General features: G+C 41.7%; 1 protein-coding gene across 1 annotated transcript; it reads right to left on the bottom strand.

The window, feature by feature from the left end:
- Positions 1-5,934: 5,934 nt before the first annotated feature.
- On the bottom strand, positions 5,935-14,959 carry LOC118406105 (complement C1q and tumor necrosis factor-related protein 9A-like). The gene is made up of 5 exons (XM_035805972.1): positions 14,248-14,959; positions 8,621-8,905; positions 7,275-7,706; positions 6,730-6,818; positions 5,935-6,276 (listed from the first exon to the last, which is right to left on the bottom strand). The coding sequence occupies exons 1-5, from the start codon at positions 14,660-14,662 to the stop codon at positions 6,103-6,105; spliced, it is 1,395 nt and encodes a 464-aa protein (XP_035661865.1). The 5' UTR covers positions 14,663-14,959; the 3' UTR covers positions 5,935-6,102.
- Positions 14,960-15,443: the final 484 nt, after the last annotated feature.

Raw genomic sequence — 15,443 nt, 5'->3', positions numbered from 1 at the left:
TAAACGATGTATTTGGGCTCGAACTTGTTTGGTTTTCCAAATGATTGAATGACTGACAGGACTCCATGCGTCCTGACTTTTTGTTAGGCATCGTTACCAGTTTGTAGGTATGCTCACCTTTAAATGTTAAAGGTCCGTTGTAATGTGAGCGCCTGCTTTTCTCGACTGAATTTATGGACGTTATTACCACTCGCTGTCAAAACAAGCTCGTAAACTGCGTCCTTTAAAAACCAAGTGTCCCGGGTTCCATTCCCGTAAATACGGAAAGGTTAAGGAAAGGTTACGGAAAGGTCAGATTTGTGTTTCAGTTGCCTTTCCAAAATTTTAAAGTCTGCTATACGTTTATGAAGGTTAGACATCCTGGAAACAATTATTAAAAGCAATTAAATCTATACTATATCAGATTGAAAAAAAAATGGAAATTTACTTTCTGACGTTTTGAGTGACATCTATCACTCTTATTCATTGTCACTAAAATGAATTGACAGAAAAAACAAACTAGAAAATATTTAATAATATACATATTATATACTGTTATATCATAATATTTATAAAGATTGAACAATAAGTACATTGTATATCATTATATCATATATATATATATATAGAGAGAGAGAGAGAGGGAGATGTTCAAAATATATCACAATTAGTACTATAAATTTGTGCAATACTATGATCCAAGACGTGCCTTAATTTTATTATGAATAAACTCATAAGAAGACACAGAGACAGACGCAAAGCCTTTGTGATACATCATTAGTTTGAATGTAACGAGAGGAAGTTATTAATATGATATGATAGTCGTCATTACTTGGAACAGATCTACCGAAATGAGGGGACCGGCGCCTTGCTTGATTTGAAAAGCAAAATTTTATGGATGACATCGGCACGCATTTATTTTCTCCTGTTTCAAAAGGAATAACAATTTCAAAAGTCGAAACAATGTCGTATGATAGCTTTTTTTGCTTGAAGCGATATTATCGTAGTAGCCTTGAGTATAATAATTATAGTGGTGAAAGTACTTGAGTGTAGTTCGTAGTTGTAGAATCTAATCAAGTGTGGTAGTCTTAGGTCTCGGTCAAATAGGTCGTGCGATCGTCGCACGATAGCTAGCTTAGGGTATATTTTGGAGGACAGAAATGTACGTCTCCTGCAAAGTTCAAATGCCTTGGTACACAAAATGCTGTTTTGGATCCATGTCTGTGGTTGCTTTAATATGTCACGGCCTGCTTAAAAATCCGGAGTATGGCATCAAAATCGCACGACGATCGCACGACCAAACATGACCGCGCCCTTATACCCCCCTCACATTAGGCGAAAATCGATCGGACGACGAGTCTGCGAGCTCCAAATTACGAGGAGGCATGACCCTGCAGCCGACGAAGAAATGACAGAGTCCCCCCTTCCCGTCAGGGTCATGTCTCCTCGTAATTTAGAGCTCGCAGACTCGTCGTCCGATCGATTGTCGCCTAATGTGAGGGGGGTATGAGCTAGAGTGCACGAGCGCACATGTAGTTGCCAACTTGGTATGCGAAGCAATACTAGTCTACCACACGAGTGTCATATTGTGCAATCATTTTGACATAACAGTTACATATACAAAGCTTGTTGTCATATTGTGCAATTATTTTGATATAACAGTTACATTTACAAAGCTTGTTGGCTGTGATACAATGTTTTGTCGCTTCAAAAATCTACCACACGAGTGCCATTTTGCAATCTATTTTATATAACAGTTACGTATACAAAGCTTGTTGGCTGTGATACAACGTTTCGTCACTTCAATTCTTGTCACAATGTTTATCGTCTCTATTTTGAAAACTTAATCATCTTATGTCTTGCTCATCTTGCTTTTTTTGCGCCCTAGCATTCGATTTGGAGTCTGAAGAAGATGACATCCATAGAATTTACTTGCTGTGGCCTTTACGTTTGCCAAAGTAATCATAGCACCTTTTAATAGGAGCTGTCAACACATTAGACTGTGTGCATACATCGAAGTAATTGTCAGGTCCACAGGGGAGCCCGGTATATAGAAATGTATTACGGTCACGTCGTCGAACGGATGTACTATGTTTTGTGAAAAAGAATTTGTAGTGGTTGTTTTGTGTGATTTATGTTTGACAAAGTAATCATAACACCTTTAGTAGCTGTCAACATATCAGGCTGTGTGCATACATCGAAGTAATTGTCAGGTCCACAGGGGATCCTGGTATATAGAAATGTATTACAGTCACGTCATTGCACAGACGTACATTTCACGACAAAGAATTTGCTGTGGATATGGCGGCGTTGGTTCGTGTGCATTTTTTGTGTGAACAAGACAAAGGTAGTGCCAAAGCCTTTTTGAGGCCGTATAAAGGGACAGTGGGTTGTTATCCACTGTGTTTAAGACATGGTATTGGAAGGTGGAGCCCATCCCTCTCCTTCCACTGCCTTTTACCTCCCTAACATTGAAGTCAGGTACCCATTTTTGCACCTTGTTGGATCTTGTTGAAGTGAGGAAAGCCTTTCCCAAGGGCACAACATTGGTGGCATCTGGTGACTACAGGATTCGAACACGTCTGAGTCAAACACTCCGCAGTTACTCCACATGTATACAATCCCACCTTAGCAACATAAAGAGATACAAAAACTACAAGAAAAGCCACCGAAGGCATATAATATAACTTCTTTGATGTGTCCAAACCAAACCACGTAAAAATTTCTCACAGCGATTCATCCATGGCTTCTTGTGTTACATTGCTAAACCGCAAACACCGCTAACAAACGCTAATGAAACCTAATCTTCTCGGACAAAAGATCTAAATAGATATATTCTTTTGATGCCTCTTGTTTCAAACACATCCGTAGCGTGTGCTGACATTTTGAGATTTCTTTACATCACTAAAATTGAAAGGAAATAGCTTTAGGAAAGAACACGAGCTACAAAGGTGTCCCCTGTCACATACGTACATGGTACGGTCCCATAGAAGTCTTCCCGCCTACGAGAATACGTTGTCAGTGAGGGCGGAATGAAAAGTTGATTTAATCAATAATGAGATTACTTTCGACTTGGTGAGAGATTCTTTGGTCACCTTCTGTCTTGCCTCTCGCACACAGCTTTATTAACTTGTCAGGATGGCGCCAAAATGCGCAACAGGTCGTCCTTTTGAGCTGTCAATCACGTTGGCGAGTCTATATTCAGGCGGCAGACTGAGAAATTCCCCCATGAACAATGATGAATGGGTATGATTAGGGTTTTTTCAGCAAAGTTGTATCACTGCCAGCTATAGAGCCATCTAGGCGTAGGTACCAGCACAGCGTACCAGTACAAAACCGTTTTTTTCTTCTTTTTGGACCGGTCCAGAAAAACAGGACCTGAAAAAAAATCATTAGACTGGATGTTGGACCGATTAAAAAATGAATAGATTATACTAACAGTAGTTCAAGTGTTTTGAGGCTTACAGGTCCAAGAAAAGAACAAGAGCTAAGGAGGGGAGAGTTGATAGTCATTTTACCAGGCTGCTACAGTCAAACTCGGTTTGATACAGTTAATGTTGTTTACATGAAGATAGGATTTTAAACACCAATGCCAATGGACGTCGGATACTCCACCAGACAGAATCCTTTGTAGCAAAATGGGACATCCCTTTGAGTATCGCCCATTCACAAGTTTTCATATATGATATTAGGTCCAGGTTCAGGTCCGGACCTGGACCTGATCCTCTAGACCTGGACCGTACCTGAACCTGAATTTTCTGTACCGGTTTCCTAATCTAAACAATGTCATTCCCTTCGCCAATGGTTATGTCTTGGGTGCCGTTTTCATGTGTCTGTCTGTGTGCTTGACTCGAGCATACCTCGAGAAGCTGTGAACAGTGGATCCTTATGTTATTTGGTAGGTGGGTAGTGGTTGGGAAAACTAAGGCCAAATTGAGTAATAACCCCCCTAGCGCCTCCCTTTAGTCCCCCACCAACCCCCCCGCCTTTAAAATTTTTTAAACCCTTTTTTTTTTTGGGGGGGGGGGGGGGTGATGTGTGGAAGAAGTGGTGTAGGTATGGATAGCTTGCTCAGGGGAGCGTTTTTTTTATCTTGTTTAGTTCCAGAAAATATTCTTACAGAAAAATCGTGATGAAAAAATCAACTGACACTAATTTTCACCCAAATAATCAGACAAGCATGTCAAACGTGTTTGAAACAACTGTACGTGAGTTGACAATAATGACGACATCGTGGTTCAAATTAACGGTTCATTTATAGCGATATGGTCCCAATAGGGCAGACAAAATACATCTAATGTGTTCAGATTTCTTGGAAAAATGGTTTACATCCCTTGTGACTCAATTCTCTTTCATTATTGATATTAGTAGCAAGTGGCTCTCGTCTGCTAATGAAACGTTGGCAAATTGCCCCTGAGTGTGAATTAGACATACTGTCTTCTTCTATGTAGTCATAAAGTTTATTGCAAATTCATGCCCGAGGGCTAATTGTTAAAAGGTAACACGAAAGGAGACAAATGAACAATGTACAACAGTATATAATGCGTCTACTCTAACTAGTCTAAAAGCTAACTCTATACTGTAACGTTTTGGGTTCGATTTCTTGTATACTGAGACAGTGGAATACTTATAATGTATATAACATTATATGTACGTATTACCTCCTTAACTAGGGGAGTGTCTGTGTGCAAGTAAGTTAGAATATAACTTAGATAAACATCCGTGGTGTATGCACGCTTGTGTGTGTGTGCGTGTGCGTGTGTGTGTGTGCGTGTGTGTATGTGTGTGTGTGTGTGTGTGTGCGTGTGTGTGAATGTGTGACGACGAATGCAGAATCCCACTTTCGGCCTCCTGGCGGCTTTCCTTGGTAAATCAGCATTATATCCGTTTTATCAATCCTTTGCTAGTTTAGAAGGTAATATGTTTTTCACGGTACCCATTAACTGTTTGTGAGGCACCAAATAGCAATGTGCTGCGAGATGGCCTATACAATAACACCACCTAGTAAACAGTAGTGGAAGTGCACGAAGTCGAGAAGTGGGCTAAGAAAATCCATCCCTTCAATCAACCAATGACATACGCGCTTTGTGCAAGAAATGAGACCAACAAAACAGGCGGTAATAATAGAGGCACCAAATGGTTTTATTAGGCGCTACATGTACAATGACTGACCCTTTCGAACACATAATGTTTCTCAAGAACTTTTACGGTAACATACTTTTTATCAACTCACAGATAATACATTCAAGTCAGACTTATTTACGAAATCATTATTGCCTTTCATCATTCTATCGGCCCCAAATGGTTCCATTTTTATCGGCATCTAATTTCTATCGGCCAATATTTCAAATATCACTTAATAGATAGAATATACCTAGTTGTATATGCCCATTAAAATGCATTTTTGTAAGTAAAGATGCTATGATATTAAATCAAATATAACACAGCTTTTCACTTCACTAAATGACGGCAGGTATGACTTTCAAATTTGGTGAGCTTAAAAAAATGGCACCGCCCAACTTTGCTTTCTTCTAAAACAATCTAAACTACAACTTTTTCTTTCTTCTGTACAAAGTGAGCTTTAAGCTATAGTTCAATACTATGAATTAGAGGTAGAAAATATTAATTAGTTACTTCTTTATTTGAGGCACATATGGGAAGAGAAAGTCAGTGAAAGTGTAAAAGTAGAGTAGAGTAGAGTAGAGTAGAGTAGAGTAGAGTAGAGTAGAGTAGAGTAGAGTAGAGTAGAGTAGAGTAGAGTAGAGTAGAGTAGATTAGATTAGGGTAGAGTAGAGTAGAGTAGGGTAGGGTAGAGTAGAGTAGAGTAGAGTAGAGTAGAGTAGAGTAGAGTAGAGTAGAGTAGAGTAGAGTAGAGTAGAGTAGAGTAGAGTAGAGTAGAGTAGAGTAGAGCAGAGTAGAGTAGAGTAGAGCAGAGCAGAGCAGAGCAGAGCAGAGCAAAGTAGAGTAGACGGTTGGGTAGAGTACTACTGTATAGTAGAGCAGAGTTACGCAAAGTAGAGTAGAGTAGAGTAGAGTAAAGGCTACTTTTATTTTTATTCAGAGAGTACAGTTAGTCATTTATTCAGGCACATCATATAAAACGGTGGGGGAGGGGGGCAGTGGTTACATGGGGAAGAGTAAAAACCCGGTGAATGTAGTGTGTTTGTCCACTGAGCTGGACAGGTAGCTGTTGATGTCCAGCTGCAGCCACACTTCGTCCCCTTCCTTCAGCATAAGGACGACGCTGTTGCTGGCAGTATCTCGGTAGTCGTCGTCGTCGGACTCATACACTGCGACCTGGGGGGGGGGGAGGGTAGTTAGAAGAATTAACGCTTGGACAACAAAACCCTTTTTCGGCGTGGTTGTATGTTACATCTAGATACGGTTTAGGTTGTGGTTACGGTAGGAAAAACCCTATACTTGTTAGATCAGTTGTAGAAAATAACAATCTCTATCTTGGGTCTTTCTGCACCCCTATGATATGGTGGAATCATCGCAAGATAGCTAGCTGTTTTAGACTACAGGCCTACATGATCAATCCAATGGTAGTGACCAGGGGTTTATATGCAGATTAGCTGTAAAGAATTTCTTGGAAATGCGTTTGCTGACAGAACAGGTTACCATCTAAGGGTAAGCTTTTACGGCTTTAAGCCTTAATTCTTGAAATAATGACACCGTTTTCTCCCACATTCCCATATGATTCATGCATTCCTGGTTTACGTATGTATGGTAACTGTATAGTCTCCCTACCTGTGATTCACCGTTCAGCATAAGCCGGATGAAGGCCGGGACTTCCAGGTTGGTGGCCCGGTAGGTGTGGAATGTGAAAAAGTACGCACCTAGAACAACAGACAAACAGTTCATAGACCTCATAGCTCCTTGCAATAGTTCGATTATTGCAAAATGACTTCTACCAGCATATGGTTATGTACTAATCTCCAAGCAGATCCATTACTTTTGTACATCTTCCACTCACTTACACTCATGTTAATGTTACAAGTATGGGATACCTATCATTGACCACTAAGATGAGTTATTGCACTTTCGCATTAATCATGCAAATTAGATCCTTATTTACATAATTAACATCTGTGATAGATTACATACGTTAGATGTATTAAAGTCATGTTATGGAAACATTTTAGTAGCTTTCCAGAGACTACTAGTACCATGTTATGTTGTATAATATCGCAAGGCGGCGCTGCAGTACCATGTCGGCTTTTATCTGAGGTTCCACCTCTAGATTTTTACTAGGAAAAAGCTGTTTGAAGCTATTGAAATGTTCACACTCATACCTGGTACATAACATGTAAAAGTTCCAGAGTCCGCCTCGAAGTTCTCTCCTACATTAGCGAAGACATGTTGGAACGAAATCTTGCTGTCTTCATCTACCGGGCCCATGCTGTTTATTCTCGCGGCGGAGAATGCCGAGTATCCCCGAAGCTCAACTTCGGGATTGCCGAAGAACTCTTCGTACTTGTCCGGATTGCCTGCCGAAGGGTCGTCGCTTTGGGGTCTGTCGCCGACATATTTGTATTGTTGGAAAGGCACGCCGACTTGGATCCCGGGGACGGTGGTAGGGCCTGGGGATCCCCTGGGTCCTTCGTTGCCCTGGGGGCCTGGGTCACCAATGGCGCCTTTTTCGCCCTTGAACCCAGGTAACCCCCGTGGCCCCAGCTTTCCCCCGGTGCCACGCGGTCCCTGGTCTCCTTGTGGGCCTTGTGGACCTGTAAAAAGACATCAAAGTTAGTTCTTGATATCGAGACCTATCATAAGAAGAACTGAAGCAATAACTCGTTAAAGTACTTTCCCAACCGAAAACAGTTTCATCAGATAGGCAAGTCAATGAATAACAAAACTCGTTGTACACAACGAAGTGTTTGATTCAACCTATGTTTCGATGACCGTCTGTCCTTTTTTTTTATTAATTCACATTGCACTGCCGCATAGATGTCGCTGTTTGGGACCGCATCTGTAAACAGCGACGCCTGTGCTGCAGTGCTATGTGAACCAAATAAACTAATCTGACAAATTTTGACCAAAATGGAAAAGGCTTAGATCCTAATTGTTCTTTCTAACCCCAATGGTCTCCGGATTGGGACAGAATTTACAAGGGAAAGACGTTGGCACTAGAACCGTTCGCCCTCTCTCCCTATCTCTCTCTCAGTCTTTCTCCCGTCCCCTCCCTCCTATCTCTGTCTCTGTCTTTTCTCACTTTCTGTCAGTCTGTCCCTCCCTCCCAGCTCCCTTTGTGTACACTATGACAACCAGTAGTTTTGTTTTCTAGAGAGGACTAAGCAAATAATATAGTTCCTGGCAGGTCAGCAATCGACAGACAATGGGTGTGAATCCATGCCCCTCGTGTGCTACCAGGCCAGTGGTGATTTAGCTACTATATATATGCATGTGAATGTATAAACTTTGTGAGCGAGTCCTCGCTAGAAATCTACTAGATGTAGCGCAGAGACAACCCCCCTCCCTCCTTCGTTCTTCTCTCAGTTCTCTCTCTCTCTCTCCCTCTCTCTCTCTCTCCCTCCCTCCCTTCCTATCTCTATATCTCTGTTTTTCCCCCTCTCTATATATACATATATATCCCATTTTGAGCCTTACACTACACAACCCAACTGTAACGTCTGCCTACCTGCAACGCTACTGTCCACGCCGTCCCGACCGGCGTCTCCCTTCTGTCCCTTCGGTCCGGGTACGGGCACGTTCGCCCCGGGTTGTCCCGGCGCACCGATCGGTCCCTGCGGTCCTCTTGGCCCAGCTGGCCCGATCAGACCAGCTTCTCCCTTGTATCCAGGAGGCCCGATGGGTCCGGTTGGTCCAGGCTGGCCCTCTGCACCCGTTACGCCGATTTCTCCCTTGTCACCTTTAAACCCAGGTGGTCCGGACTGCCCAGGTAGTCCATTGTTGCCATTGTTACCTGTACAGAACAGAAAACATATGTCACATGTTTGAGAGTCCTATCATCAGATGCAGTGAAATTATAACCTTCTCTCATTATTTATGCAAACTAGCTAACTATGATTTGTATCTAATTGCTGTTTCCTTTTATGTCCAGTTAGTTGTTTATTATTACACTATGTAGGAACCTGAAGTAATTTCTGAAGTATTGCATTACCTATAAAAACTAGTCTCTACCAGACTCCGAGTCGCTGGAATAAATCGTAGAAATGGTACAAATAGAGGAGTATGCCGGCCAGAGGAATATAGCCGGCTAGGCAACAGTAACGCGATCGCGAGCTGTTCCCTGGCCGGTTATATTCCTCTCTATTTGTTCCATTTCTACGATTTTCCAGCGATCCGGAGTTTGGTAGAGACTATATAAAAACTGCTTTGATTTACAAAAACAATATGAATCATCTCGCACATACTAGCTGAAGATATGCCAGATGTAATGTATTGTATTGCATTGTATGGTTGAGAAACCGTACAAAAGTCGCCGTAGTTTTCTTGTGTCAATAAGTATTATTGTCGTAAATGTCTGCCAAACATTTCTGATTTCTTCGTAGCAAAAGCCTTTCAGCTGTCCATGAATGCTATGCTACGTGGGGTTTTCATATCTATCTGCCATATGCAATGCTAAGCGGGTTGGATCCGCAACTGAGGCGTCGCCAAAATATTTCCGTGACGCCCGTGCCTCGTAGTTTCACACCTAGCAAAATAAATCAAAGTAATCTATCTATAGCTATTTTTGGTGGCACCCTGATGGAAAATGGGGTAAGCAAACAAATGTTCGCGAAAACTGTCCGACTGGGCACCGGTTTGGAAAAAACATATAATCTTAGCATATTAATTCAGTGCTAAGAAGTGGTCTCTTGGTCTTGCACTGAACAAATTCGGTCAGAAATGTTGATACCAATCGTCTAGCCCTCATCCTCACCACCAAAGATCTGGCTTACTCTTAAGCTTATCTATAAAGAATGCCTGCTTTTAAACCCTTGTTGTTTTAAAGATAACCAGTTTCAAATGCCAAACTTATCTCTTATTTGTACGCGGTTGAAGAAATCTCGCAGGCACATTGCGCCTTGTTGTATCCTGCACTTTGTTAAAGTCAAAGTTTTGGCACGTGTCCAAAACAGTGCTCTTGAATCTTGAAAGTCCCTCTATAACTTGGTAACCATTCTCAGAGTGTTTGCAGACCCTAGGTCCTAGCAAGACCAACGTAACATTTCCTAACTGGGGCCCGGCTGGGCAGCTTTCCTAAACGAAAACTATGATAAGAAAGGTACCAAAACACACAGAACTAAGTCAAAACATGGTCAGGAGCATAATTTATTGGTAAATAGTTCCATTTTTCTTTTCCTATTTCGGAAATGTGACCTGAGCCTAAAACCTACGTCACATTTCCAAACCGGGGCCCGGCCGGGAAGCTTTGGAAACGAAAACTATGAAATAAAAGACACCAAACTACACAAGACGTAAAGAGCAATTGGTCATGGCCATTATGTGTATATTCTTACGTATACAGTTCTATTTTTTGTTTCCACCAACAGCCCGAACGGCCCCCGGTTTGGAAATGTGACGTTTATATACTTGTAGGTTTGTCGGCTTTTCTATATTAAGTGAGCAAATAAACTTAGGTCAACCCCGTAAAAAATACCCTCGACTTGTGCTAATGAACTGGGCGGGCGGGCAGCACACCTAGCACCGTAGAGATAGCTCAGAGCTCCCGATAGAATGGTTACCAGGTTACTACTTCTTGCACTTTGTCTTAAAGCAAAGAGGTTTTTAACCTCATTCGCTTAAGTCCAAGTGTTGGCATATGTCCATAGAATTCCCTTGAAGTGGCGGTACTAAAAGAAGAGTTCACATCCCGTAATGTTCTTTATCGCTAAGACCAGATGCTGACTTTTGTGGGTTTTACAGGGTGTTTTGTACATGGCACAGCTGTTCCAATTCAGCGACAAACATGCCACGCTAGTTCACCTTTATCCGTGGGGTAACCTATATCCGTTCTATGAAAAAAACAGGCTGAGCGAATTTAGGTATATAAAGTCGTCGGTCAGTGATTTCAAACTAGAATCTTTCAAAAAAGAAATGTTAATCTTTGAAATTACCGCCCATTGACCTACAATTGATATTTCTATATTGTAAATACGCTGTTTTTAAATACAGCGGATTTAGGTTACCCTGTGGATAAATGTGAACTAGCATTATGATCGTCGGTCAATAAAACGCCATCTATTACATTCGGAATATGATGCAATTACAAGACGTAAACGTATGATTAAAAAGACAACAAAACACACAAACCGATCTCGAGTAAAAGCTATTTGGCACCCAATGCTAAGATAAGTCACTATCTTCAGGTTATTTCTTAAGCACGGAAACTTGAATCAACCTAATCACAAAAATTTAAGAAATGAAACTTTCTTTTCATTTCTCACCACAAAGGTACGTAGTGCCAAATTGCAATCAACGCGTTGACGACTTGTGTCTGGTACTCGTATCTTCATAACGTCACCAGCCGGCCTTTGCAACTACACGTGTTATCAAGTGCAGATAGTGGGGCGTCTTCTGCTTCCCTTCCCGTCTATATCTGTCAGTTTTGTTTTTATTAGAGTTAGATATAGCCGGCGGGCTCTTTCCAAAAATCGACAACAATTGTGGATAGAGAAGTAAAGTAATGAAGATTCCATTTACACTAGCAAAACTTGTGTACTGTCGTACACCTGCTATCGTGAGACAACATTTGTATGTGTGCAAACAGGATTTTGTTTTGGTAGGCAGATATGGCTAAACCGATCTAATATCGATACCGTGCGACCACTATCATGCGACAACGTTTCTACATGTTTGTGTGTAACAGGATTTGGTTTTGGTAGAGAGATTGTGAAACTAGCCTAAAGTTAAAACCAATTTAATATTGTGAGGTCACTATCGTACGACAACATTTCTATGTGTGTACGGCAACATTTCCTTGTGTGTAAACAGGATTCGGTTTTGACTGTCAGACGTTGTGAAACTAGTCTAAACCAATCTAATGTCCCGAGACCACTTTCGTACGACAACCTTTTTATGTGTGTGAACAGGATTTGGTTCGGGTTGTTAGACATTGCGAAACTAGCTAGTCTAAACTAATCTAATATCCTGATACCACTTTCGTCCGACAACATTTCTATGTGTGTAAACAGGCCTAGGATTTGGTTTTGGTACAGGGATTTTCAGAGTAGCCCAAAAGCAATCAAATCAATAATATCCAAGCAGACGCTACTGTGCCATAATATAGCTGGCCAAGGAGTATTACCGACCAAAGAGAGTCAGACGGGCACCGGTTGCAAACATACTCCTAGGCCGGCTTCACTACTCTGCCAGCTTTTGGTACCATCTTAAGCTACCGTAGGATCTGCTTGGTGGGGATTAATCAAATGCCTGGTTTCTCTATCCCAGGAGGGTCCTATTTCCAGGGCCATGGCTGTAGCTGCATGGCAGACAGGCGCGCTATGTGGTGGCCTGGCGTGCGAACCACTCCAACAGCGACTGGTATTTCCTTTTCGGTCTCTTGCTCTTAATTGGACGACATTTGAGGAATTTTCTCCAATTAACACCAATCTTTGGAAAACCGAAAAGCCAAAGCTACGTTAATGATCTTTCTGACCTTGTAATATGAGTTCTGTTCTTTTCTTTCAAATAATAGTTGATAGTGAGACACCCCATACTCGGTCTTAGCCAAAAGAACTAGACAGTCCACTTTTTGTACTCACAATAGCTAGGACCATAGAAAGGCCATCTACAATCCCCGCAATACAAGGGATTTAAAGCTCATTGGCAAATGAAACTTGAGCTTTCATTTCATTTTAACACTGGTAAACGGAGTTTTAGTTACTCCCCAAGCAGAGGTTAGGCTCCGACTTGTTTCATATATGTCTTTTCAGGCGTTTTTGGCGGGCTTTCTATTCTGTCAGGGTTTTTTTTTTACACTGGCTTACAAAAAGAAAAACGGACGAACAAAAAGCCCGGTAAAAACGCCTTTAATAGACGTTAGAAATAAGTCGGAACACCTACATCTATATATATAGCTAACCTCTGCTTGGAGGGTAGTCTAATCCGTCTTTTTGACGCTTGTAAAACGCGAGCTAGGGGTGGGCATTTTAGGGTAAGCGGCGTAAAACTCTTTAAAGTGTGATGTAACTGCATTTTTTCCTAACTGTCGGAAAGAACTAACTACAGAAAAAGACATCTGTTGTTTCTTTGCGTTTTTCCCTGACGCGTTATCCCGTAGGGTTTATCTTCCGTCCCGATTTATAGTCCAAACTGATTGCAAAGTACTTTAAAGATTTTTTAAACCCGCCTCGTACATGTGTACCCGTGTGATTAGTTATCCAGTGTCTGGTGTTTTGTGATGTCTTGCAGACGGGGTTAGTGTTAGGTCGGGACAAGGTATACAATCTTAGTCAATGTACATGTATAGTTCCAACAAATTCTACTTACACACCGTTAAGTATTAAAGGAGGTTTTATACATCATAAACTATTCTAATAGTAATGTACTAGTAATAGTAATATTCCTAATATTAGAGATTGTGTATTGAATAATATCAGGTTTACAAACTCATTGTTAAAAAAAAAAAAGTCAATTCATCCCCTAAAGTCGAAACTTAAGGAAATCCACAAGTACAGATTTTCAAATTGTGATCCAGCCGGGCATCTAATTTGCGCAGATGACAAAGCCAATTTGCCGTACCATAACTAATAGCAGTGTAATTTGTAATGCGTTGTTAAGCGTTCATGCTCTATGCTTAATTAGTTCCAGTTGCGGTGTCTTCAAGTAGATGTTGGGAACGGGGAGAGAAAAAAACTCACCAGAAGAATCATAAAAAGAGAGCGCCTCAAACAGACATTTAGGGGATTTTGTAAATGAAGACTGTTAATAATGTGTTCGAAATTAGAAATTTGAAACATCAACATCAATCAATTTCACCTTTTTTAGAATTTTGTTTGCCTGCTAGTGTAATTTAGAATAAATGAAGGAAAATACTACCAATGCTGGTTTCCTCTAAATTGGATATACTTTAAAAATTTTATACGAAGAAAAACTAAATGCGCGGTCCAAGTCATAGAGCACTTTTGATATTTCGAGAACCTACAAAAGATCAGGAAAGAACCGTTCGTCTGCAAGGTCCGACGACTATTTCAATACGAAGTTCGTACGACATATACACGACAGTTTAAGTCTATCCTACATTGTCGTAAACCCTTTGTATCACAAATGCTATCAAACCATATTAGAATAATAATAAAAAAAAAAGTATAGAAGTTTTACCGTGATTGCCCGGTATTCCGGACGGGCCTGGTGCACCGGGGGGTCCGGGCGGTCCAGCGGGGCCCGTGTCCCCTCTCACCCCGCAACCGCATGTCGAACACGCCGCTGACGACGCCGTCCTTCCCGAAGAAAATCTATCCTGTTCATGCTCCAACTCCTCCCAGACCCCGTGGTTCGTATGCTCCGACTCGATCACGTTGGAAGGCTCGTCTGCAAGCGGGTGGTTTTTCACAACGATGTCGGCATCAAGTCCACTTAGCCCGCCAACGCTCACGTACTTGGCCGGTTCTCCAGGATTTTCGTCCAGGTTCGCCGCAACTGCCTTTTCTTCTGCGTCCCTTTTCAAAATCCTGACAGAAAGCGTAGACCCAACAAACAGCAAAATCCCCACGAAAATTGAAGTAATTTTCACCATCTTTGCTAGTCCTAGGTTGTTCACAACGAATCCAGACAGAGAGCTGTTAAAATGTTGAACTGTGCGCACCACACAAATCGTGCCAGTTGGGTTTTCTCTCAAATCCCAGTGGTTGTGTTTTTGCAGGAAACGGTCAAAAATGCCGTCAAAAGGCCCGACAAGTATCCAGTAGGGGCGGCAAACGTCTAGAACGCCAAGCGTCTGGACATTAAATTTCCCCTCTTTCCTTTCCTGATAGTGGAAGCAACGCGTGTTTCCTATCTCTGGGGCTTGGAACTACTTTTGGTAACTCCAGTCCTCAGGGACCATCCGTTATATATTCCTCAACAGGTGCAGGAGTGGCGCTTACACCTGTTTGCATCCCATGACATCTGTAAAATGAACCTTCCCTGTTGATATTTGGTCTTGTAAGGAAATTAAGGGAGGCTGCGTTGATTGATGTGGATTCTAGGAAATTAAACATGTCCCAGGACGCGGGTATTCTTTCCTCTCGCACTGACACGTGAGGCAAGTGCGGACAACCCCCTGTAGATAACCAACCAGCTGCGCGATAGATGATCTCCAAGCAGATGTACGGTTCAGGCTGTAACGCATGTTTTTGTTAATCTTCAAGCAAATGTAACAGACGGGGTTTACCGTGTTATGTCGTTTTTGAAGGGAGTGCTTTTTAAAGTTACAGTTACAGTTTGTGTTACGCTGTAAAAAAGAAAAATAGTACAAAACAAAAACAACGAACAAACTGCCACATCTGCTCGAGTATCATGTTTTTGCAACTGTTTGT

Source organism: Branchiostoma floridae, chromosome 18, assembly GCF_000003815.2.
Source record: "Branchiostoma floridae strain S238N-H82 chromosome 18, Bfl_VNyyK, whole genome shotgun sequence".
NCBI lineage: Eukaryota > Metazoa > Chordata > Leptocardii > Amphioxiformes > Branchiostomatidae > Branchiostoma > Branchiostoma floridae.
Note: the sequence above shows the minus strand (reverse complement) of the source record. Positions and strands in the feature narration are given on the sequence as shown.